At 34.5% G+C, this 25,910-nt stretch overlaps 2 protein-coding genes across 5 annotated transcripts; one reads left to right on the top strand and one right to left on the bottom strand.

Annotated features, from left to right (window-relative positions):
* The first annotated feature begins 4,491 nt into the window (after nt 1-4,491).
* LOC113764707 (ankyrin repeat protein SKIP35-like) lies at nt 4,492-10,829 on the top strand. 2 transcript variants are annotated; one of them, XM_027308676.1, is made up of 5 exons: nt 4,492-4,676; nt 4,789-4,842; nt 6,076-7,102; nt 7,986-8,418; nt 9,683-10,829. In XM_027308676.1, exons 3-5 carry the CDS (start codon nt 6,447-6,449, stop codon nt 10,475-10,477), a joined length of 1,884 nt encoding a protein of 627 aa, XP_027164477.1. In that variant the 5' UTR covers nt 4,492-4,676; nt 4,789-4,842; nt 6,076-6,446; the 3' UTR covers nt 10,478-10,829. The 2 variants fall into 2 exon arrangements, with proteins under 2 accessions (XP_027164477.1, XP_027164476.1); XM_027308675.1 differs by lacking the exon at nt 4,789-4,842.
* Nucleotides 10,830-14,195: 3,366 nt separating this feature from the next.
* On the bottom strand, nt 14,196-24,717 carry LOC113764859 (chloride channel protein CLC-e). 3 transcript variants are annotated; one of them, XR_003467696.1, is made up of 8 exons: nt 23,889-24,717; nt 21,776-22,166; nt 20,535-20,735; nt 19,001-19,467; nt 15,888-16,448; nt 15,244-15,437; nt 14,771-14,898; nt 14,196-14,689 (listed from the first exon to the last, which is right to left on the bottom strand). XR_003467696.1 is itself a non-coding variant. In XM_027308890.1 (8 exons), exons 1-7 carry the CDS (start codon nt 24,363-24,365, stop codon nt 14,838-14,840), a joined length of 2,352 nt encoding a protein of 783 aa, XP_027164691.1. In that variant the 5' UTR covers nt 24,366-24,717; the 3' UTR covers nt 14,196-14,689; nt 14,827-14,837. The 3 variants fall into 3 exon arrangements, 2 of the variants coding, with proteins under 2 accessions (XP_027164691.1, XP_027164690.1); XM_027308890.1 differs by having other exon boundaries at nt 14,827-14,898; XM_027308889.1 differs by having other exon boundaries at nt 14,196-14,898.
* Nucleotides 24,718-25,910: the final 1,193 nt, after the last annotated feature.

Raw genomic sequence — 25,910 nt, 5'->3', positions numbered from 1 at the left:
TTTTGGTGTAATGGGCCATTTTTTTGTGCAGTTAGAGCATATTTTGCCTGAATAAAGCTATTTCTAAGATTTTGCCTGAATACCTAAATTATATGTGCGGTTGGCAGATTTACCTTTAATATAATAATAATAGTAATTACTATTATTATTAGCTAGCAAAGCACAACATTATTTCCCTTCACTTCTACATTCTCTGTTCATGCAGCACTTCCCCTCGACATTTCTCTACTTTTCATTGCTCTCTTATTCACCATGTTAATTCAAATGGATATGTGATTTTATTAGTTTCAAATGAGTAGCGGAATAAAACCAATTAATTAGTGGCTATTAAATGGATAGATTTCGACTGCCTATTTATTATTAATTCAATTAGACGTAAATTCAAATTCATTAGTAAGCAAATGAATTTGAATTCGTATACACAATAATTATATCAAAGTTTTTGCAAAGCCATATCTATCCAGTGTTTCCTATTCTTTAATTTTCATTTATTAAAAGTTTTGGAAACAAAATTGGTTACAGTAAAACAAACTGCCAACTATTTATTAAGCACTAATGTGAAAGTATTTTCAAGTACCTTTGTCTGCTTGACATTTAAACTAATTTTTTATCATAATTTTTTATTATTACCACACCCATTCGGTGTGTCATAACTAGTGCTCATAATAATTGAAGTTTTTGCACAAGAATACACTATGTCTAACGTTAATTGTTGGGGTTAAATGCAATAAAATCATGACTAACTATATACTTAATTGCAGTTTACCCCTTAAACTATAGTAATACACTTTTTCCTCCCTTGAATTATTGGCAAAAAAATTTTGGGGTTGCAAAAAGGTGTCCTTAATGTTCCGTAATTTTGGCCAATTAGGGACAATTGACGGGAAATAAAGAATTGATCGTTAGAACCAACGGTTTTACCTAACAAAAATGGGTAAAATCGAATGGAGCCATTTTTAACGGAACAATTGCAACGGACGAAAAGCTCCATTCTTCTCTTTCTTCCCTCTGCCTTTCTGCAACCCCAAAATTTTTTTGCCAATGTCTAGAGTTTTAACGACCATTATACAACTTTCAAAACAAACAAATTTATTCTAAATCTTTATTTGGGATAATTTCATAAACCAAATCGCGGCCACTTTCTATAAAATATCACTTTCCCATAAAAGACCACCTCTTTATGACTTTCCTCCATTATAAGAACAGAGTACCCATTTTTTCATAAATAAATTTATTTATAGGATAAAATAAAAATAAATCTATTTTTTAATAAAAGACAAGCTCTTTATGGCTTTCCTCCATTATAAGAACAAAAAACCCATTTTTCCATAAACAAATTTATTTATCGGATAAAATAAAAATAAACCCATTTTTCAATAAAACACCAGTTCTTTATGACTTTCTTCCATTATAAGAACAGAGTACCCATTTTTCCATAAATAAATTTATTTATTGGAAAAAATAAAAATAAATTCATTTTTCAATAAAAGACCATATCTTTATGGTTTTCCTCAATTATAAGAACAGACTACCAATTTTTTCATAAACAAATTTATTTATTGGATAAAATAAAAATAAACCCGTTTTTCAATAAAACACCAGTTTTTTATGACTTTCCTCCATTATAAGAACTGAGTACCCATTTTTCTATAAACAAATTTATTTATCGGATAAAATAAAAATAAATCCGTTCTCCAATAAAACACTAGTTCTTTATGGTTTTCCTCCATTATAAGAACAGAGTACCATTTATGGGTAAAATCGTTGGTTCTAATGATCAATTCTTCATTTCCCGTCAATTGTTCTTAATTTGCCAAAATTACTAAACTTTGAGGATGCAATGTGTTTGGGGTGAAACTTTGAGGATGAAATTGGCCAACCACTCAAACTTTGAGAATGAAAAGTCCATTTTTTCCTATAAGATATTTAATCAAATGTTACAAAAGATATGACTATGCTACATATTTATTAAATAGACATATCTTTATAATTAAAGTTAATATTTAATATTTTAGGATGCCATATATTTAAATAGATGAAAATTATTTTGAACATAACATATTAAAATAATTTTGTTTGTCAATCATTTTGGCCCCTCCCCCCAAGGAAAAAATCTTGATTTCGTCACTATCTAGGAGGAAATTAGGGTCTATTGCTAGCAAAAGATTGCGAAAATTTACCTTTATACCCTAATTATTTGGAAAAATCTAATGAACAAATTTTGCAAAAGAAACCTTGTTTCTTGCCAACAAATTAAGTAACTAATAAAATCACCTGTAATGTTACTTTAGCATATTTAATTTATGTTAAATACAAATTCTACCAGTGTCCCTTTCGTAAAATATAAGTGTAACACTTTTTCAATTTTAGTTACATACATTTATGTATTTTACATAAATATAATGATTCAGAGTAAAATGCCCATAAATAACTAGTATTTTGTTGATGTAATGCAAAAAGCTCGTAAAGAGCTGGTATGTTATGGGCGCAATCTTTTTTACTTTCACATATTTAAAATTTGTTAAATACAAAATCTGCCAGTTTCCCTTTCGTAAAAATATTAGTGTAACAGTTTTTCAATTTTAGTTACAAATATTTATGTATTTTATATAAATGTAATGATTCATAGTAAAATACCCATAAATAGATAGTATTTTGTTGATGTAATACCCATAATCGGGAGAATCAATTGGAATCCACTGTTCCTCAACCTTGGACGCTTTATGTAAAGTAGAGATATTTGTATTCAATTAAATGTGAAACAGACAACAATTTGTCTTCCCATGAACCCAGTTTCCACAAATGTTAATATTTTACTAATATAACAATTAAAATCAATTTCAATAATTCAAATTTAGTAGGTTAGATAAAAGTTGTTAGAAAAGTGAGAAACCAAAAGAAAAATATCTCAAATTATTAAAAGTCCAAAATGGATTCAGTACTTCAGCTCTAGAAGTCCTCCAAATGACTATATATTAGAACAGCTATAATCAAAATAGATTACATAATTAAAAAACTTAATATTTCAAACATTTTTTTTCTTAAGTTTCACTTCTTAAAGGCTCTCAACTCGTTATTCAATAATGACCATATGTTGCTTCAAAGCCAAGCATGACCGTGTTTAGTACTATTTATGCATCCTCTTCGGTGTTTTATTCGTAGACCCATTATATTTATGTTAATTCCGTGACACCCCAATACATTTTCAGTTTCTCCAGTACGCAACATTTCCAAATCGCCCGCGCCTGTTATAGGTCACCACTTGCTTTTGTAGAAATATTCCCTTCATCGTCCGTACATGTCAGCTTGCAACGTGTCGGCTTCTTTGCCATATTCTTTACCTTTCCACACCTGTCTTGGATTAGCTGAATACACTACAGAATTTACCCTCTAAAAGTATGAACTTAGACCGTATGATAAGATTTACTGACTTTTGGGTGTAAAAATATACACAAACGAGCTAAAACTATCGGTATTAAAGAGGTTAAGTAAGAAAGATTAACCTCTTATTACTAATGCTTCTCATGGGATCGATAATAATAAGTAAGTCAAAAAATCCATGAAATTGCATACTAATTTTTATAATCATAATGGCTATTACAAGAATTTGAAGCTTAGGTGCACAATATATACAAGAATTTATGTAGTAGTAAATATAATAAACATAAAACTAACTATGTAAAAGAGGACAAGTATATGAGATATTAATGCCATGAATAAATAAAATAAGAAATAAAAAAGAACAAAAATAAATTCAATTGGAATTCCTATTACCCATTTGATCTAATTTCATTTCCATTTGCATCCCATTTCATCTTAAAATCCCTAATATCTCTATTTTAAATTTAGGATGATATATTATTGATTCAAAATCAAAATATCAGGGATCAAACTGTGCAAATTCAAAGCTATTGACTAAAGGGCAATGTGATGTCGACCATTAGTCATTCTTGAATTTCTCTTAAGGGTACATTTGAGAAAATTGAAATCTAAAATATATATGAAGTCCGAATCAATTAAGTTATTGAATAATTAAGTACTAAATTTAATTAAATTTGAGTGTATATCACATTAAGTGATAAGTGAATAGCTTATCCCTTATTTTTGAGACCAAGAAAATTCAGTGTTACTTAATAAATTCAGATGTTAAATTTTTTGGTTATGAAACGCCACTAAACATATTAAAATCTGAATTTTATTAAATTTAAGTGCTGAATTGAGTTATCAAATAGGGTCTTAGTTATCCTAAATGTACCTAAAATCATAAATTTTTATGAACCGAATATTTCTTTAGATAAAATATGCGGGCATATAACTAAATATTAGGGATCAAAACTACAATTTTTCCTAAAAGGGGTGTAGGAAGAGCAAACAAAGGAGGAGAAGAATGGAAAGAGGCGTTTGATGAGTGATGAGGTGCCACTTGCCATTTGTTGCCTTGCCTTTGCTTGGCCCCATTTCCTTTTACTCTCTCCATCTCTCAGAGGCTGCAAATAGGCTTTAGATTCTGGAGAGAGAGAGAGAGAGAGAGAGCCCACAGAAACAGAGCCCTAACACTACTCTTTCATTTCCATTTTCCATCTCTGCAACCCAAAACCCACCTCACAATCATAATCCCTCCTGCTTTCTTTTTTCTCTTCTTCACCGATCCATCCGTCCGTCCGTCCGTCCTCCAGGTAATTCACTATCGCTAAACACTACTACTATTATTCCCTCCACCGGACTCTGCCCCAATCAGGTGTCCCTTTCTACTACTGTTAGCTTATGTTCTTCTCTCTTTATTAAAAGGGTTTCTTTGTTGGTTGTCTGGATGTCTTGAAATTAGCTCACTGATTCGTATTGGTAAGATTTTTAACCATCTTTTATTCTTCTACTGTCTGTGGAATGGATTGTTGTGTTACTAATGAAGTATGATCGGATCGGCTTTGGGTTCTTTTTTTTTTTTTTCCCATTTTTTGGGACTTGCTTAACTACTCCCATGGTTTTCATTTGATCGCCGCAGGTGGGTCAGTTGGATTTCTTCGGAATTTTAAATCCATGGGTTTAGTAAATGCTAGTATCTTGTATATGGGACTGCTGCTGATTTTAAAGTGGGATTTTTGTTTAGATAATTTGTACGGCTTAAATACCTTCTTTCCAAAGTGTGAAAAGTGGGATCTTCCAGCTTGAGCATATCAATTTGTTGTCTAACTTCTTAGCCTTAGCTGGTCATTTGTGTATACGTCTGATGTTCGCTCACGCCCCTTCCACTGACTGTCTTTTGCTTTCTACAAATCCTAACTTTATGATTCACGTCATTCATTCGTAGTTCTCTGTTTTCATTTCTAAAAATAACAAAAGGGTTACCTGTGTCCGATTGCAGAGTTTACTGTTTAGGTCATTGGGTTGGTTATTACTGTTTGATTTTTAAATAACGACGCGAATACCATGGTCGCTTCTTATATACATGTGACATTGGACGTTCTTGATATAGATTTAGGCTCTCGTTGTCTGTGGAAACAAGAAAAAATGCTCCTCATTTTGGGAAAACGAAAAGGTCTTCCTATGTGAAAGGGTACGTGATGACTTCCCAAGTGTCACACATTGGACACAAGGGCAATCTGTAAATCGGTTGTTAAATCTTAGACTCAAGTAACTTGGAATAAGTATTTTTTGTCAATCTTGCTGGCATCCAATAAAATGTTAGTCTAGTGCTTACTCAGGTGGCGCTGGTCGACATTAGAGTAGCTTATTGGTGACAAGTTTGAGTTATAAATTGGTTACTAAGTTCTTTGGTCTGCCAGTGTATAGTTCTTCCAGAAAAGATAGGTAGGGAATGATATTCTGAAAAATTTGGGTAGTCCACAATGAATTTTTATTATAATATTCACTATTTCAGTGTTCTACACTTTGACAATGAAAATTAGAAGTTATACAAAACAACAGCAAGGTTGAATCTTCTGTGAATGTTGGGTAGTCAACACCGACTATTGATTTGCTTTGAATGTTTATGACCTTTACCTAAAATGTGTGAATACTAGCTTTCTAATTTTTTTTTTGTTTGTTTCTGTGCTAACTTGTTGGCTACCTTTGCAGTCTTTTGTGTTTGGAATGAAGGGTTTTCGTGGTTTCTTCCGAAGTTGATGGTTGCGACGGTGATGCATCTCAAGTTAGCCTTCATTTTCAAGTCTGAACACGGGCAGAAGCATTTGCTTCTTATGGATCTTTCCATCTTTTCTTAGGTTTTTTCCTCTTTGAGAAGGGTATAGTGAGGGTTTTAAGTTAGAAGAGACACAGTTGCATGTTTTTATTATAGTGGGAACCCTCTGGTTAAAATTGAGTACAGAAAGTAAGGTGCTCTGTTTTGGTGTTTCCCAATTTGCTGGTTATTATGGTGCTTCTGTATAAGAATTGAAGAAAACCAGTTGCATTATTAATTAGAGTTGGTTGAGGGCAAGGGTGCAAAAATGCAAGATAAGAAAGTTTTTGTAGTAGAAAACCCAAGCCTTAATATGGGCAACGAAGGGCAAGGTCCTCAGTATAAAATGGAAGTTGAAACCAATGAGACCAGAATTGCTAGTCGCCACAATGAGATTGCAATTCTAAGTTCAGATAAGGATGGGAGAGGCAGTGGTGATGATGTATTTTCAAGTGAAGCTCCACTGGTCATTAAGGACTCTAGGAAATCCAACAGAGATGGAGGATGTTGTAGTTGTGGAGCTAAGAAACTTAAATCTAGATTGGTTCCTACTGATTCTGAGCTGGGTAAGAATGAGAAATCTGGGCAAGAAAAGAAGCTCTGTAGGCAAGACAGACTGGAGTTGAGTCGACTTTTTCAAGGTGCTTTGAGTTCCAATGACTGGGAGCTTGCTGAGAATCTGATCTTGTTGGCAGATCCACAGACTCTCAATGATGCATTATGCATTGCTTTGGATTCAGTTTGGTTTTTAAGCACCCAGCAAGAGTTGTATGGAATTACTAGATTGATTAAAAAGGTTATAACTAATGGTGCATATGATTTCACAAGAGCTGCTCTGAGGACTTCATTTCTTGCTTCCTGTGTTTCAGCATGTCAGAGTCGAACTATGAGTCTTGCAGATACTGTAACTGTGATGGCACAAAGGTAAAAACATATCCTTTTTCTCTTCCTGTACAAATATGGCACTGCAACTATGACTCATTTAGCATCAATGCATGTCATTTATAGCACATCAATGTGAAGGTCTTTTATTACATCAATCTGTGATGACGCTAATTTTTCTTGCCTTGTTTTGGTATTTTGTTGTCTATGTTTACTGTCATACATAGTGTGGCTTTTAATAAGATGGATAAAGCCTTTCTGTGCTTTGGTGTTCTAATATCTGGATTAATTATGTTTGACGGAGTTTTGGATTTCAAGTTTCATTTTTAACCATTTTCTAGTTCTTGTTCCAGAATGTGAGTAGCTCATTTGATCTGTCCTTGAATTGGTTTTTGCCTTCAATTATTGCATTTTTGGGTTTTTTTCTTCATGGTGTTGCCTATTATTTCCATTTCGATTCCTCATGATTGTGCAATGATATACTGATAGGACATGAGTAGATTTATTTTTGCTTTTAATGAAGAGTGTATTACTGGTTTGTTTCTGTGATTTACATTTTGTTTAAGGAATATAAATTCTAGCATTCTGAAATTTGTGAGTATGCCATGCTAGCCCTTACTTTTCGTATCTGGCGTTCTGCATGTGGGGGATCAATAGTTATTAAGTGGTGTACAATATCATGTTCTTAGTGTTTTTTGTTCTCTATTTCAATGGAGAGTCATGCTAAACCGCAATCTTGGTGCAATGCAACTTTCATATGCACACCTTGCTGTGTCTAAAGCAGTATGTGCAAGCTTAGTAGCTATGGAAGATATGAAGGGGGCTGAAATTTGTATCACCTTGTCCTTGTTATACTTCACTGATCTGAGCATTGCCACTCCTCAGATGTTTGTAGGGTGAATTAACTTTCATTTTTCCTTTTCAGGCTGCACGAAAGATTGCAGGAATGTAATGGGGACGAAATTTTGAAGGCAGAAGCTGGAGCAAAGGTTCAAAAGTTCACTGAATGGGCTCTTAAATGTATAGGTTTTCACTCTCGTAGCCAGGGAAACAGGGATAGAGTGGGTCAGAACTCTGCTGTGGAAATCCAACTACAATTGTCTGCTTTCAAGACCTTCCTCGATCTTGCAGGAAACCACCTGACTGGAAAGGACTTTACAGAAGCTTTTGATGCAGCTTGCTTTCCGCTTACACTCTTCTCTACTTCCTTTGATCCTGGATGGGCGTCAGGTACTTCTGCAAATGCAATCCAAGGTTTGCTAGCCATGTTAGTAGAGGGTGGTGCAGACAATGTTAATCAATGTTTTCTTGAAGCATCGCGTTTTGGAAGCACAGAGCTTGTTCGTATTCTATTGCAGGTATGCTAATCTGGATCTACTGAAACTAGTTATTGATAATCTTTTGTATTGCATGATAGAACTTAACTTAGCAATTTGGTCAGGTATTTGCTTGTGTTGACATTAATATTAACCTTTTTCTTTCAAAGTATTTGTTAAGCAGTCATATTGGCAAATTCTCTTGACTTGCTAGCAATTCCTGTATATTTTAAAACGTGGCTGAAGCGCTGATAGTAGATTTGTGTAATCTTCCCTCTTTAGGTATTCACTGGGGTGAACCACAAGTAGTCCTTTGGCCTTGATATGGTTTGTTTGGTGATTTCACCTGCTTTCTTTTGAACTTTTGAGTACTACTTCATGCTTACTCTACCAAACCAGTTTTAAAGTGACAAATCAAAATTATAAGAAACCAAAGTATGAGTGCGCACAAATCTTATTCTACCCGATGATGTTGGATTGTTAGAGATATTTGCAATTTGGTGACAAGCTTGACCAGATTGGTGAACTTTTCTCAGCATGACTATTAACTCCATAGCATTCAAACCATCATTAGTATACCCAAAGAAAATTGGCAGGTCGGCACTAGGGGATTTACCAATCCATTGTCAGTATTAAATGCTTAAGGGTTATGTAAGTTGTTCAAAATGCTAGATAACATAATCTTTCTTTACAAGTTGTTAAGAGAGTTTTCTCAAGAGTATTTTGGTATTCGGGAAGATAGCTTCCCCAAATTTGTTGCAATTTTTTTTTTCCTTCTTCTCAAGACATGACTTAGACAAAATTCCATCCTCTATAATTTGAATCAAGCACATTTATTATCCTCCAGAAACTCTGCTAGGAAGATATCTGATTCAAAGTAGGTTGCTGAGACTGCACTCCTTTGAGTACCAGACAGTGCTTTGTGTTAACTTGGGTGCAGTATTCATGCCACAGTTAAGATCGATCTCGCTGGTTTCTGTTAAGATTGCGGTATCACATTTTTCTCTTAGCTCAGTGTGGGTGCTATAATTAGATGGAATGATAGTCATTCAATTCTTTTAGGCAGTTTACTAGCATTTTGTCCATAACTTTCTGGTCTAGTACAACAGTTGATTATGATGGTTGACGTTTTGGAATTAATGATGTTGGTGTTGTTATTGAGCACCTTTTGGTTTTTGTCTTGATTTAGTGGTCTTAAATTTGGATAGATCTTTGTCTTTTATTTTTTTCAAGTATGGTTTTTGCACTGCTGTACTGGTCTCTCATTCAGTCCTTTTCTGGTTGCTTTATTTCTCTCCATTGACAGATTGCTCAAAGGAATAGCTTGGATGTTGATGTTGACCTGGCTTTGGGGTTTGCTTCGCACTATGGGAAGATTGGCACCATGGAGTGTCTAGTGGAGGAGGGGAATGCCATGGCTTTCTTAGGGCCTTTGATGAGGGCAGCTGAGAGGGGTTGCATGCCGGTGGTTCAGTGGTTTGTTGAAAGGGGCTGCAGAGACATGGAACTTTGTCTTGCTCTCACGGCTGCTACCTCTAGCAGTCAGGTTGAGGTTGCTGCTTATCTCCTTCCTCATGTCCCTAAGCATATCCTTGCTGCCTTGAGTATTGAAATTCTGAAGGCTGCTGCTGAGCGAAGTGGGAGATCACTTGATGGGGTTTCATTTCTTCTTCGATCGGACTTCCTGGGTGAACCTGCTGCTACATATGCTGTTGCAGACAGCATTGCTAGATCTAATGATGAGTCTGTTGCTCCTGAGCTCAGGGCTTTTCTTAAAGAGCATTGGTCAGAGGCAGCTTTTTTGGATGGATTGAAGCAAGGACAAGAACATTACATGAACTTGGTAAGGATAGTGAAATGGGGCGAGTCTCCTATTTGTTTAAGGGATCTTCCGGGTCCCTTGAGGGTGGCAATAGCATACCTGCCGTTGTATAGGGAGTGTAGGAAGGCAGGAGGCTGCTTGTTATCTCAGAGGCGAAGAGGCCAGCTTGTGGAGGCGGCAAGAAGGCTTGGAGGTGTGGAATTGGAAGAGGCAAGCCAAGGAAGGCAGCTACTGGCTGTGTTGGAGCATCATCTTCCTTCATTTTTGCTCAACGCATGAGATGTTGCCTAGTGAAATGGTTTTCTTTCTTTCTTTCCTTTTTTTTGTTTTTGGCTTTCCCCAAAATTTTGGATCTCCTTTTTCCGATCCCTATCGCTTGCTCACTGGCATGCCTTCTCTAGGCATATAGTATTATAATAAAATGGTAGCTGATCAAGCTGAAAGTTGGCAAAGTCCACAAGGTCTGCCACTTTTCTTCTTGCCTAGTTATTTGATGTTGTATTAGGTATTAGGTTTCTCGAAATATCATACCTTCGATGTGTATGTTAACTTTTCATGTACGTGCAAGAGAAATTGCATTCAGAAGGTCGGTATTATGATAATGCTCGTGTATATTTTCTGTCTAGTTTAATATGCTGTTGATTTGCTTTTTGATGCTGCCAATGTAGCTGGTGCTGCTACTTTGATCCATGAGTTTATGCAGATGCTAATTTGTTGTACAAACTTAATGAGAAATGGACGACACTTGGAACTTGCATTTAGAGTTCTAGGCAAGCTGTATTACTACCTCAATTGGAAGGAATTTGAGTAATCTAATCTTGTGCAAGATTGTTGTTCAACTTCGATTTCAGGTGTTTGTGGTCAGTGGCGGAGCCAAAAAAAAATCTTAGTGGGGGCAAAAATAACACTAAAATTTTTTATCTACTCTTTTTTTTTTTTTTCTAGTTTTTTAAGCAAAAAAAAAAAATAAATTCACCAACAAGTATAAATGATACGTACATTCCATGAAAAACATAAAAAAGACAAAATCAAAATTATTAATGTAATAATAATTTTATTTCAAAAACAAACTAAACTATTTACAATTACTCACGACGAATTTTTATATTTTGATAACGGTTTACAATTTTCTCATTTTGAACTTCAAGAAGTATATTTTTCTCAATATAAGTAACTAAACTAAATTTTGTGACCCATTCTTCCACATCTTTTCTAAAAAAACTCTGGGGGCACGCTTAAAATTATGTCAAAATTGTATAAGTATTATAGGAATTGAAAGGGAGCAGTGGGGGCCCGTGCCCCCAGTGCCCCGACCTTAAATCCGCCCCTGTTTGTGGTGGAATTCTTTGGATCATTTAAGAGAAAAGATTAGCAAAAGCTTTGGGATCAAGACTTGAATATGAACTTTTAATGGATCTTAGTGTAATGAAATTAACCAACATGCTTAACTCTTTTCTTGTGGGAAGTCTAATGGTTGACAAACTAAACATTAATGTATGGGGGCACTTTTTGTGAAATGGAAAAAGTTGAATATCTTACTATTAATTTTATCAAAGTGATGTAATTGTATCAAATTAAACTTTTTTTTCGGTTGAAAGGCTTGTTTGTGATAATGTATTGTTGATGGGCCAAAAAAAGTGCAATGAGAACAGTTTAAGGGGTCAGATGGATAATTTCCTCGTTCGTTTTTTATGTTAACTCATCCACCCATTGAAGTCACTGCATTCGTCTATAATATAAGCCCTTCCCTTTCTGTCTCTTTTTGACTGTGAATTGAATGAATAGACAACTCATTCAGCGATTGAATTTAGGGTTGAAAAACGAATCAAACTACTTGATACTCGAATTCAACTTGACTCGCTACGAGCTCATTTGAGTTTAATTCGCTAATTAATCAGACCAAGTTCAAATAACGTTCTGCATTTGTGACTTGTAAGCACCTCTTTTGTGTTTACAAGGAGAATTAGCAAAATGCCTCTGGGAAGTCTCTATTTGGTAGTCAGCCATTCCAATACATCCAGTTTCGGCTCCATCCAATTTTAAAAGAAAATTGAAAGAGAATACCATTAAGGTTTCTGCAAATGCTACCTTTTCTATGACTGACAGTCTAAACGTCTAGAGAATAAATTATCTCAAGTTTATCAAATGAATAAAGATGAAAGAAAGTGAGATTGAAAATACATGAAATGTAGGCAAATGATTGAGGGACTAATTATTATTGGGAAATGATTTTAGCTAATCTGTCACTTATTTGGTAGATTGAATTTGAAAATTTCCATCATACAAGTAGGCATTACCCCATTGGTATATAGTCAATAGATGACAAAAATTGGATCCATATACATTCTGTCAATCTCTGATTCTACCTGTGGCTCCGTTTGGATTGTTTTTCAAAAACAATAGCATCTGAAAAACAATGGATTAGGCAGAATGATTGAGGGCATTTATAATACTAATTTACAAATGTATTGGGAATATTATATAAATGATGCATTTATGCATTTATAATCATTTATAGATATTTATAAATAAATATATTTATATATTCATATAAAAATATATAAATGTATTATAATATATATAATACATAATATAAATATATTTATAAATGTATAAGTGTATATTATTATAAATGTATAAATTATAAATGAATATTATAAATATATTATAAATTATAAGTGTATATTATTATAAATGTATAAATTAATATATTATAAATATATATTAATATTATGTAGAAATGTATTTAAATAATTAATATAAATGTATATATGTATTGATATTATGTATAAATGTAAAATTAATATTATGAATGTATAAATGTATTATATTATATATAATACATAATATAAATGTATATTTAAATGTATAAGTGTATATTTTTAAAAATGTATAAATTATAAATGAATATTATATAAATATATAAATTAATAAATTATAAATATATATTAATATTATGTAGAAATGTATTAATATAATTAATATAAATATATACATTTATTAATATTATGTATAAATATAAAATTAATATTATGTATATTAATATAAATGTATAAATGTATTATATTATATATTATACATAATATAAATGTATATTATAAATATACATAAATATTTATATATTATGTATAAATGTACATTTATATAAATGTATAATATATTATATATTATATTATATATAATTTATATAACATATAATATTTATGTAAATATATTATAAATATATAAAAATATATTATAAATAAAATAAAATATTTATAATATGTATGTATAAATATATAATATTAGAAATGTATAATATATATAATATACATTATTATTAATATAATTTATGTATAATATACATAATTGAAATATACATATTAATATATATTATAAAACAAAAGTGAATAAATATATTTATAAATTTATATATAAATAAATGTATTTATATAAATATATAATATTTATTTCAATTGATATAATATATATAATATTATACATAATTGAAATATACATATTAAAATACATAATTGAAATATACATATTAAAATACATAATTGAAATATACATATTAAAATACATAATTGAAATATACATATTAAAATATAATTGAAATACACATATTAAAATACATAATTAAAATATACAAATTTAAATATACTTATTAAAATATAAAAATTAAATATACATAATTGAAATATATTTGGAGTTGTTTTTGATATATTGTTTAGATATGGGTGTTTTTGAAGTTGTTTTTGAAATACACATTACTGTAGCATTTGGAATGTGAAAAACAGTTTTTCAAAAACAGGTGCAAAAACACTCAATCCAAACGCAGCCTGTGTTTTTCCATGCAAACGTGACCAAATTTTCATGTTGTCAAAGGGCTAACCATCCCTGGTACCTTTTCAAAGCTTCATGTCAGGCCCTGATCATCCCTCTTCCTTGAAAGAACAATCAGCAAGAAGATTGCAAGTCAGCTTCCCATGGTCCTCCCACTTTCTGAGCTTGACAATAGACTGCAAAACTTGGTTGTATATCTCTGATTCTACATGACAACAATCGACTGTTTCTATATAAACATGACTAAATTTTTATGTTGTCAAGGGTTTAATTAAGTCTCGCGGACACTTTACAAAGGCTGCATGCAAAAGTCCAGATCACCCATCCTCGCCGAGAGAACAACCAGCAAGCAAGAAGATTGCAAGTTTACTCGCGTAGTAATCGTCCCACTTTCTCAGTTGAAAGAGCTCTTGTTATCACTTCTCTCGATGTCAGCATAGAGAGACCAAATGTGTGGTTCATCAGATATGCATTTGCTTAAGCTAGCTGCAATTTTCTCAACCCCAGCTGATAGATCAAGATGGTAGCTGAGATCCCAAGGAATTTTGAACTACCTGTTCTTTTAACTTTTAATTTGCTGAGATGGCAAGAATAGAAGACATCAAATGATAAAGTAATACTAGAAGCATTCATCATCTTCTCCATTTGCCTTTTGGTCCAGTGTATCTGCACGACACCATTAGGATGCTCTAAGAATCAGGTTCTTTCTAACTAAAAATTGCAGAGGACTATTGTAGAGGGACTAACTGTTCCCATATGAGTCATGACAGCAAGGTCAGATCAACTGTGCAAAAAGGTTAGACCTTCCAAAATATCAATTCTTCAATCTTTCCAGTGAGGGAAACTGTTGGAGGCGTTCACCAATTGCTAGCCCTCTGTACCCAAATGAAGAAAAACAAGTTGGTGAGGAGTGTAAAATTGAGACTAGGTTCTCAGAAACTAATTCATCCTAGGAATTTGACATGGAGGTTATAGTTCATATATGAAACTCTAAATAAATATGCACGATTTATATGGTAGAGATGGAAAAAAAGAAAGCAGCAATGATTTTAGTAAATATCTATAATATGTTACGAAAAGTCAAAGACATGATCACAACTACACGATCAAAATTTTGTTCGAGTTAGATCCAGCCAGAACACTAAACCAACTTGAACAGTAAAATTATCCTAGTCAACTAGCATAGAGTACATTATAGAAAAAGAAGGTGATTCAGTTACCGGCATATCAGACTGATGCATTCATTGTCCAAGAGGCCAACTGGGTGCCCCTGATCCTGAACAACTGGTACTTGACTCATACGATGTCTGTACATCAGAGTTTGAGCAGAAAGGAGACTCATATTTGGTGTTACAGACAGTGGTATCTGACACTCTGCTCCTTCAGGTGCACATACTTCAGATACTGTAAGCTCCTAAATATCAAGATGCCAATAGACATCATTCATAATATAAAAAGGAAAGAAAGCTAATATTCAGATACTTTTAGCTGGAAAGCAAAATTCATTTCATGGTTTAACATGCACGCTAACAGGTAGTAATGCTATCCTGTGTGGGCTCTAGTGTTGTCCCCTTGCCTTAACGTATCAAGTAACCATTTTTGTTTATTTGGCTTTTTCCTCTTCGCAGTTAGTTTCCTTCAAGGAGTTAAATGCACATAGCTAAGATCTCTCACGGGCATTCATCTCATCAATCGTTTATTCCATCTGGAGAGATATGAATGAGGTCTAGAGTTCGATTTTAGAATGTTTTCCGGAATTTGTGGAAGAATTAGCTATTTAGAGAACAGCAGAAAGCTGATCTTTTCCTAAATATGATTTGATAATGATGCAGAAATCAATGATCAAAAGCATTCCAGAACCCACCTTAGGACTTTTAGTTTTTGCCTTTGATAATTCAGTGAATTGTTGTATATTAGCAAGAGTAAGAAGCCCAATCAGAAGATCCTTATCATCAACTATGGCTGCACAAGATTGCTTCTCTGCTAACATGAGCGACACTGCTTCTGCTACTGAAGTGCTCATCATGACTGTTGCATAGCGGGTTCTCATGGCCTGTGCGACCAGAATCCTCTGCGTGATGCCATTTGTATTATCATTGGGCCCGCCCAGATAAACTAACCTCCCAAGTTCACCAAGGTTGCTTTCATCTGATGCTTTTTCAACAACAGAATTGGCAGAAGATACAAGTGGTGAGCTGGAGGAAGATATTTCAGGCTGCTGATTTAAAAAGGCATTCTCATTATTGACTTTCTTTGTTCCCGCAACTCCCTTTCTTCTTGTCTGCCCAGATGTAATCCACGACGACAGCCCCACAGCTCCTAGAAGGGGTAGAACTATCCGATAATCTTGTGTCAACTCAAAAAGAAGCAAAACTGCTGTAAGAGGTACCTGACATACGCCTGCTAGAGTAGCAGCCATACCAACCTGTGCAACAAACCGGAATGAAGTAATATTATCAGAACGTGCCAAACAATAAAAGCTTTATAAAACAACAGCATGAAGATAGACCCTTATAAATCACAAATATTCTGGTTTGCTATACGGGTACATGCTTCAGTAAACCGTATGGGTATTCCAGCCTAACTAATCCACATTAGACAATGATTGATACTATGTTATGTTGTTTTATCCAGAGCCAAGATATGATTTTTCTCATAATTATACCAAGGGTACATTGATCATCTAAGACCAGGAAACTTGATTAACACACAGAAGGAACTTCTGACAAATGAGGCATCCCACGATGTGAAACTTACTTCAAGACACTCAAATTAGGTAATTAAGAATAAATTAAGCTTTCCGGCATGTTAAGGTGAAGGAAACAAATTTAAGGCAGTCTCTCTATAACAAACAGATAGTCTTAATAATGCTAGCAACACCACCGCTCAAAAATAGAAAAGAAAGAAATTATTACAAAGAAGTAGTAACTCAAGTGAAGAAGTGATGGAGAAAAAAAAAAGCATGTGAAGCCCAGAAGCAACTGTAACAGTAAACTTTTGCAATCTTCAGTCCCAGACAATTACTCATCAAGCAGTGCCCATCTTGGATCCATTTATCTAGAAGAATTTACTTCCCTCTCGCTGTCTCTCTCCCTCTCTTTCCCTTTAAACATTACAGTATCTGGCTGACAAATAGGAAATGCTGAGGGGACTTCTAGCGCTAGAGATCCAGTTTCAATTAGTTGAAAGGGTTTATGCTCAACTTTAATAGTAAACTGCATATACGATATGAATCTTAATCAAGTTTTCCTAGATTTATAGCTGCGGATATATTCCAAGAAGAAGGACAAAATGTAGGCAAAGTAATTAAATAAAGATAACCTACATCAAGGGGATCAAATGACAAAAATGCGTGAGAACTTTTCAAAAGATTCACAATATCTAACTTTTGAAGAGGTAACTCGAGAGAGGCTAATGCAGCAGGTTTGGATTCTGTAATGTGAAGTTGAATCTGTTTTATCACAACAAATGGAGCACAGTACAAAAAAGCAAGCACAATAGCCAAAAAGGCTAAAAGCTTGCAGCATCTCGCCACATATGGCATTACAACAAATATTTTGAAGGAATTCTGCTTACAGCAGCTCAAAACCAGAAATACAAGGTTAGATAAATTAAGTTCATGGTAAAGGTATTCAACAAAAATAGTATATTTTTCAAGTTAATATCTAGCCGCCTATGAATTGTATAAGGAGTTGTCATACAACTCACCATTATTTTTCACTACTTTGTAGCTAATGAATTTTGAAAGGACTCTTAGGATGTAACTCTAACTCAAACAGATATTCTAGTAAGGCATCAGTACTCTGCAACAGAGTCCTAACTTTTGCCATGTAGGGATTTTCAAAGTGTTGAATGGGTCATGGAACCTTATTCTTCTTCCTTTTCTTTTTTTTTTGTCATTTGCGCATGCAGCTGGCTTGGTTTTGAGCAAACAATTCTTCAAAACTGGGAGATGGGAGCAACTGAGTATATAAGGTAGGGGAGGAGACCAGATGGAAAGCAGACTTTAATTCTGAAACTAAGTATAAGGGGTTAAGGAACCAAAAAACCTGATAGTGATGCCCATATAGGGCTGGTTCACGGAGAAAATCATCAATTTTGCTTTCATTATCGGTGGTACCAGAAGGAAATGTATGCCACCAGCAGTTTGACAAGATAAGGGTCGAGGACATCAACCCTTTAGCATTGGATTGTAAGAGTATGGAGATATAACCAATCTGAACTATCCTTAAGGGTACAGGACATGCCAGGCCATAGAATTCTTCCCATCTTTTTCTTTTTATTGGTTTGAAATTATTCTATAGCAGGTTTAAAGAACTATTTAAAAAAAGAAGAAGTGAGGATTTGAAGATTAAAATCCTACCAAGAAATTAGAAAAAGTCTGTAAATGATATTTCTGTCCAAATGCTTAGCCCAAAAAGAAGAAAACTAGATAGCTCCATGTGCTAGAAAATCATGATTGTGAACCTGCAATGCCAAAGAGGGTTAGTCTTATTGGCAGGCTTTGTTATTTGGAAAAGGAGAAAGCGTGATTTGGAAACTGCCAGTTATGCACTTTCCTGGTACTGAAAGATGATAGAAACACAATGGACTTACTTAGTACAAAAACTGTGGGAATTGTCTATGTTGAAAAACAGGGTAATAACCTGAATAAAGAGGCTCAATAGCAATCTTTTAATTCTGTGTATCAGTTAAGGAGAATATAATCCTTAGGTTACTTTACCCTATATGGAATTTCTACATTAAAAAAACAATAGCACAAAAGATGCAAAAATAAATGAAAGAGAGAAAACGAAAACATTGATTTGACCTCAATACATGCAGGGCACACAGATCTACTGGAAGATAATATCATTTGTATCATCCTTCCAACAAATGTGTCATTGCAAAGCCAAGAACCTCAAAGCAATGCAACAGATTGACATGTTTACAAGTCTGGAGGCATATAATTCACTCATTAGAGTAACTAAAACATACCAGGCCATATGCTTGTGGTGATGCAACTTCCAAGAAGGGTAAATGAAAAATTGGATTGGATTGAGAAAACACAAAGCTAACAACTTTTCCATATGCCATTCCAGTAGCAGCACCAATAAACAACGATGGTGCATAGTAGCCTCCAACTAATCCAGATGCCCGACACAGAGAGGTAGCTAAAATTTTGACTGCCACGATCTGAAGCAACAGATTGACAGAAAGAACTTCCACAAGAGGGCGAGATTCTAATAAAAGGTCAACATTCTCAAAACCCCAGTAAAGAATTTCTGGATATGCTAATGCCATTAAACCAACAGTGAAACCACCAAATATGGGGAAAATGGTGTTTGGAACGCCAGTAATCTTCTCAATATTGTCGACAGCTACTCTCATAAATGCTGTGCATTGAGATAAGGTAAGGGAAACCAAGCCACACACCGTACCCAGCAAAAGATAAAGAGGCAGTTCTGAAATGAAAAGAAAAGATTCAGGTGTCTTGGTGTTAGCTTAGCCGTCAAAAGCCTACCACTTTCTAGTGTCTTGTAACAAATTACCGAAAAGAGTGATAATAACAGATGTATAAGATATCACCTATAATAGAATTGCCTTGAAAACTTAGATAGTTCAACATGAGGCAGAATTCCTCAACGCCCCTATGTAGGAGACACAAAACTTCTCTTCTAAATTGCATAACAGTGAATCGAAACCGGATGTATTGCTTTTTTTTTTCAGAATTCTTTTATTCGTGTAGGTCAGAAATTCATCAACAGTGTTGAAGCCTGCCTTACATTTTAAAAAAAAAACCTTAAAATACCTGAGCTGGTAGATGTTTCATGCATTTTTTTCACACATATTCAGTCTAGTATCCAATATTGCAAGATTGGGAGAGAAAACACAATGCCACAGAGGGACACACAGTTTTTTGAAATTAAAACGTTCCAGTTTCAAGGATAAACTCAAGTTCCTGTGGCAAATAGATTTTCCAACAGAAAAAGATCCTGAGGTAGCTCTTAGCGTTACAGAATTTCTCTGATGCTGTAGAGAACATAATCCACTTCATCCGCTTCAGATGAAAGCTCATCTATTGTACAGGTTGAATTCAGAAGTCCATTGACATTACATGCTCATGGGCCTCTTAAGTTTCAAGTTTGTGTTTTGTCCATGACTTCCTCTCCTAATCATTGTGTTGAGATTGTCTTTATGTAAAACCTAAAAATCATGTCTGTAACAAGCAAATTAACTAAAGGTACACCACTAATCCCAGGAAAATGCTAGCCTAGAGAAAAAATAGTGGAGACAGCAATACCACATTGAAGATGACATGTTTGTAGTCAGGAAGGGAGGCTTTTCTGGAAAAGGAAACACATAAAGAGACGGAATGTGAGTATCAGAATGAACACTCTTTGGCTTGGTATGTAATTTATTTCCTCCTCAGCCTGGTCTAATAACTCCATTGTATCAGAGATCTTTGATTGGATCTGCATCCTTTAGGTATTAATTAAGGAAACTTTGAGCAAACAAGAATGGGGATTACCACTTGGTGAACGGAATTCATAATTCGGCACTATAAAGGCAGGTTCAGAGCCAAGACCAATTTCTGAAACTACGGAAGCTATCACAGCACTAAGAATGACCATTGAAGTTGTATTTGTCAATGAGGAGGATGACTCTGCTGGCGATGGCCACAACACGACCTCTACTGCAAAAAAGCAGCCTGCAACAGCTGCGTTGAACCCTTCAAGGCAAAAGGAAGTCAAAGAGATATTGTTAACAGATGACATAAAATTCTTATTTACATGTAACATAAATTCAAACTCACCAGAGCTGTAACAGCTTAGAATTGGGAGGTAAAGTAAATGAAAATTTCAATGAGAATGATCTTAAGGACAAGAAGATGGCAGAAGAACAAGACGGTAAGAATCTTAAGGATGGGAAGGATGTTGATGAGATGATGGTTCAATAGATAAGAAAATAGTATAACGCTGATTGCCACTGATTTTGTCTCCAAGAATGAGCTAGGTATGGAAATTGTTGCTGGCTCTACATAGCCATTGGCATGTTAATGATGATCAAGCATAACATGCAAGTAAATAACAGAAGGACAAAAGAAACAAATTTTTGAAAGAAACAGAAGTGATTTTATAATCATGTCTCAGGTAAAGACAACAATTACATAGTACAAATATGATTGCCGAATGACTTCTCCAGTTCTGAAGGGAAAAACATGTGTGATTTTAGTTGATATAAAGCCAATAGGAGCATAAAACTATGAACGTCATAGGCCTTAAAATTTCCTTCCGTTTGGATTTGGTTTCCTTTCTCTAGGACTTAACCAGCCATAGCTGAGTTTTTTCAAAGTTTTTGCAACTGCAATCTTTTACACTAGTGCAAGCATGACAACATGAATTAGTGATATTAAACACAAACCACTGTTGCTCAGAAAAGAAGTGCTAGCCAGAGCACAAACAGAAATTGATATTAACACCAATCCACTGTTTGTTAAAAAAGAAATGCTGGTCACTGAGATAAATAGGAGAATTATACTTTCATTTGAATCTAATAGTCCAAAGTTCATGTATAAGGTTATACCTGTGGTATGCAGAAGACAGATCACATAGTTATTGAACAAGAAATTCCAAATTCACCACAAAAATGCATTTAACTCTCTGTCTAGAAGAAGTGTCTAATATGCTGATAAACTGAAGTTTACTTGTACAGAAAATCAACCATATGACACTGTCAAGCAGAAAGCCAGAAAAATGGAGGAAAACCAACCAGAGGCAATTCCAGCAGCAGACCCTGCAGCCTTGAGGGATAGCTTTCCCTGAGAACTGTTGTCGAACAAGGTACCCACTCCCTTGGCAATAGATGCACCTATCTCAACACTAGGACCTTCTGGTCCCAATGAGTTCCCAGTGCCCAAGGTGATACAAGCAGCCACTGCCTTAAAAATTGGGTCTAGTGTTGCTTTTACATTAGATGACAAATTCCAATTCTTGGGCTCCTCTATAGCAGTTTGGAACAGCTTTAACATGCTAACCAACAAACCCCCACAAGCAGGTATTAAAATAACATGTCCCCATTTTACTCCAATTGGCTCCTCTCTTAGCCATGAGGCACCTCGATCAGGAATTCCATCCCAGAAAACATCTCGGATTTCATCCACCTAAACGAAAAGGTAAATCTGCTGAGCAAGAAACTAAAGCAGGCCATGAAACCGGTTTCCTTCAAAAACAGTCGATCCCAATTCAAATAGAATTTTATAGCTCGATTATACCAAGTTAAATAACTAGAGGTATGAGATGGAGTTTTCAGGGGATGCATGATACCTTATAATTATTAACCTTGCAAATGGTATAAACAGTTTATGTTTCGCAAGGCCTAACTTGCTAAAGCAACAGAAGAACAGTGAACTTTATTGAAGAGTCAGTTCTACATAAAATCAAAATGGAGAACATTAAGGAGATGGATTCCAAGAACCTGAAAATCACTGTTGAACTATTCTTTAGAGGCTTGAATAAGAGGCTGTGCAAATGAAATTGCAATATTCAAATCCTCTCAGGAAAATAAAATTTGAAAATCATATTACTTCTATCTTTGCACATTGGCTGTTTATACATTTGAACAAAATAAGACCATAAATTGCCATCAAACTAGTGATATTGCAGAATCAAAAGAAATGAAACCATTTCTGGAGGCTACATGTGAAATATTTTGGACATGGGGTTGCGTATGTTGAAGCATCTAAACTATCTCACCGATGAATGTAAATACACTAGCACCAATATTGCGTTGCTACAACAGTGCCAGCTCCCTTTTTATGCAATTTAGTCCTCAGATTCAATTATGGGGATAAATCTTCTTCATATTTCTTCAAAGGGTCAATCTTGAGACATTTTCTTGACAACTTCTTGGAACTTCTCATTGCAAAATAATTGTCGGCATTTCATGCCTGTTTCAACATCCAAACAATTGCTTTATGTTGCTTCTTAGTTGTAAAGTGTTTACTGCTTATGCAATATCGACATTTCACCATCGCTCTCAATTTCATCATTTTATTGATGGACTATAAACACAGAAACTATGAATGCAGCACCAGCAATGCAGAAATGAATAAGAAGACCTGATCACAAAATTGAGCAAGGTAGAAGCAAATGATGAGCACGCAAATTACATCTACATATTAGAAGGGAAAAGAAATGTGCAACCGTCAAGAGATTTTCCAGCCAATATACACTGAAAAATGCCAAAAAAAGAAAAAAAGTATACTAGGACACAGATTTTTGTAGAAGTTCCTTTCCAGTAAACTTTTCTTCTACAGGTCAGAAAATTTTTCTTCAGGCAAATGAGCGACAGGGGAATTGGGATGTCATACACACAATATATAACTTCTTCCACTAGTATTAATCCAGATTATTTGGCTTATTGCGTATTGCTTGAACAAGACAAGGCTGTCGAGTGGTTTTGGCTCTTGATGTCTTCTTGATTCAGAGGCCATGTGGAAGACCATCAAGTCCAACCAAGACACCAAGTTGTATACTGTTGATAAAAATTATTAGTACACAAAAAAGTTGTCAGACTTGTAGGTCGTAATTCTGAATCTGTGTAAGTAGTGTTAATTGGCATGATGTCCTGACTTTGATTTGGTGGGATTTGGGCATTCTGAATGTATTATCAAGATTGGAAGACTTGAATGGGATATGGATCATAGTTTCGGGTGCTTAATTAATCATCATAAGAAAACGAGAGAACTATTTTGGGGAGGCCTAGCCTCTAGAAGAAGTATTGTGTTAATTGTACTTGAATCAGATGAGTGAAGTAGATGAAGAAGAATATATTGATTAATTGTGAAGGTAGCAAGTAGTTTATAAGAGAGATGACATAATACCGCAATATTGAAGAGGACAACGCCAATGCCAGTGAAGAGACCAACAAGGCAAGCATTGATGATGGCCTTGTTTTCTGGGGAAACAACTTCCTCTTCTTCTTCTTTTTTCTCTTCTTCTGCTTCTCGCCCCTGCCCACCGTCATTTTCGTCCTCGTTGCTGTTGCCACCATTAGTATTACAGAATACTAACAAACTCCTCCTCCTCCTCCTCCTCATCCTCCTTCTTGCAATGTTCAACTTGGTAGTAGCGTTGTGCAAATGTGACATCACGAGTGCTGAGGATTCTTTAGAACTGTGGCAAACAACAACGGATTTCCTCGTACTACTAGAATTCAACATGGAAATGGGATATGGTGGCGGTGGTGGAGGAGTAGAACTGGGAATAATGCGGGGACGCAAGAAAAAGAAGGCATTACAACAAGAGTAGCAGCATTGATCAATAGATGATATTGGCTTGGTGGTCGAAAGAAAACCCATCAGTAATTCTGACTATTATTTCCTCAGCTCTACTCTTCTGTGCTGATGTACTGACGATTCTTGAATTGGATAACCTCTTATAACTTGGACATGATATATAATATAACGTCCCTCCCTCAACTCAAGCAACCAAAAAGCTACCAACAGCAATTGGTTTGTCCTTGGATTTTGGAAGGACTAATGAAGAGCAAGCACCCACCTTCTTCACAAACCACAACTTCCCAAGTCCAAGCCAACAAGGGGTTGGTCTCCTGTCCGATGGATGATCGGCCGACAGTTTTAGTTTAGTACATAGCTGAATAGTTGATGCTGCTGTTGTTAGGCTCAGCTGGGCAACAAAAGAGTGAGTAGAGCTGTAGAGGCTCACACCTCACCACTATGATGTGAATCATTGTATGGCTTTGGGCGGTTCACGTCACTCCCGCCCCTCAATTCACTCATTCCCAAAATGACCGACTGTTGTTGAAACAAATTAAATTTGTGATTTAAATTAAAATACCATCTCCGTTTAGATAAGCTATTTTTAGAGGTATTTTAAAAAAATTTTACTGTAACAGAGTTTTTATAATATATTTTGGAATGTTTTTAAAAAATATTTTGAGATATTTAAGAGTAGAAGAGTTTTTAGAATATATTTTGAGATTTTTTTAAATATTAAAAAAAATTAGACTATTTTTAGAGTACCTTTTAGAGTATTTTTAAAAAATTTTAATAGCATTTGAAAAATTAATTTTTAAAAAACTACCATTGCACAAATTCCTTGTTACAAATAAAACTTAATACTAGTATAAGTGACATATTTAAACTCTATTCTTGAATTATTTTGTAGTCTTTGTTTCCTATTTTGGCCGCAGAAAAAAAAAAGGTAACAGTGTCCTAACAAATGCTACTGGTATTAGAGCTGCAAACAAATCGAGTTAAATCGAGTTTTGGTATAATTGGACTGAGCTCGACTCATTCGGTATGATTGGCCGTAGAAAAAAAAAAAAGTGGCTATTAGAGCTCGACTTAAATCAAATCGAGTTAAATCGAGTTTTGGTATAATTGGACTGAGCTCGACTCATTCGGTATGATTGGCCGTAGAAAAAAAAAAAAGTAACAGCGTCCTAAATAATGCTATTGGTGTTAGAGCTGCAAACAGGTCGACTTAAATCGAGTTTTGGTACATTTGGGTTGATGTCGAATTTATGAGCTTTCAGTGTAAACCTCTAAATCGAACCTACTCGAGTTCCAAATAAATAAAAATATAATTTTTTTATTTTTAAAAATGAATAAAACATGCATATTTTTTTAATCAATAATAAAATATTAAAAATATATATATATTTTACTATTAAAGTAAAAATAATATATACATACATAGCCACCTCGCCAGCTTTACTAACTAACAAAATGAATTTTTCTATACGCAATTCGAGTTTGACAACTCATTCGCCTTGATCAACTCAAACAGTTTGATTTGTTTGTAACCCAAATTAGTTTGGTACACAATATAGCAGTGTAAGAAGTAAAATTCAGTCAACCACTGGGCTAATGGCTCAGTGG

This window comes from Coffea eugenioides, chromosome 3 (assembly GCF_003713205.1).
Source record: "Coffea eugenioides isolate CCC68of chromosome 3, Ceug_1.0, whole genome shotgun sequence".
Taxonomy (NCBI): domain Eukaryota; kingdom Viridiplantae; phylum Streptophyta; class Magnoliopsida; order Gentianales; family Rubiaceae; genus Coffea; species Coffea eugenioides.
The sequence above is the reverse complement of the archived record's forward strand: the minus strand, read 5'-3'. Positions and strand labels throughout refer to the sequence as shown.

Excerpts from the sequence above, each read along its gene's own strand:
- LOC113764859 (XM_027308889.1), bottom strand. The coding sequence starts at position 24,365 with ATGGGTTTTCTTTCGACCACCAAGCCAATATCATCTATTGATCAATGC. Across the intron at positions 20,736-21,775 it reads TGCTGCTGGAATTGCCTCTG|GGTTCAACGCAGCTGTTGCA; the intron begins GTTGGTTTTCCT and ends TTTGCCTTGAAG. Across the intron at positions 15,438-15,887 it reads CAAAAACTAAAAGTCCTAAG|GAGCTTACAGTATCTGAAGT; the intron begins GTGGGTTCTGGA and ends CTTGATATTTAG.
- LOC113764707 (XM_027308675.1), top strand. The coding sequence starts at position 6,447 with ATGCAAGATAAGAAAGTTTTTGTAGTAGAAAACCCAAGCCTTAATATG. Across the intron at positions 7,103-7,985 it reads GTAACTGTGATGGCACAAAG|GCTGCACGAAAGATTGCAGG; the intron begins GTAAAAACATAT and ends TTTCCTTTTCAG. Across the intron at positions 8,419-9,682 it reads TTGTTCGTATTCTATTGCAG|ATTGCTCAAAGGAATAGCTT; the intron begins GTATGCTAATCT and ends CTCCATTGACAG.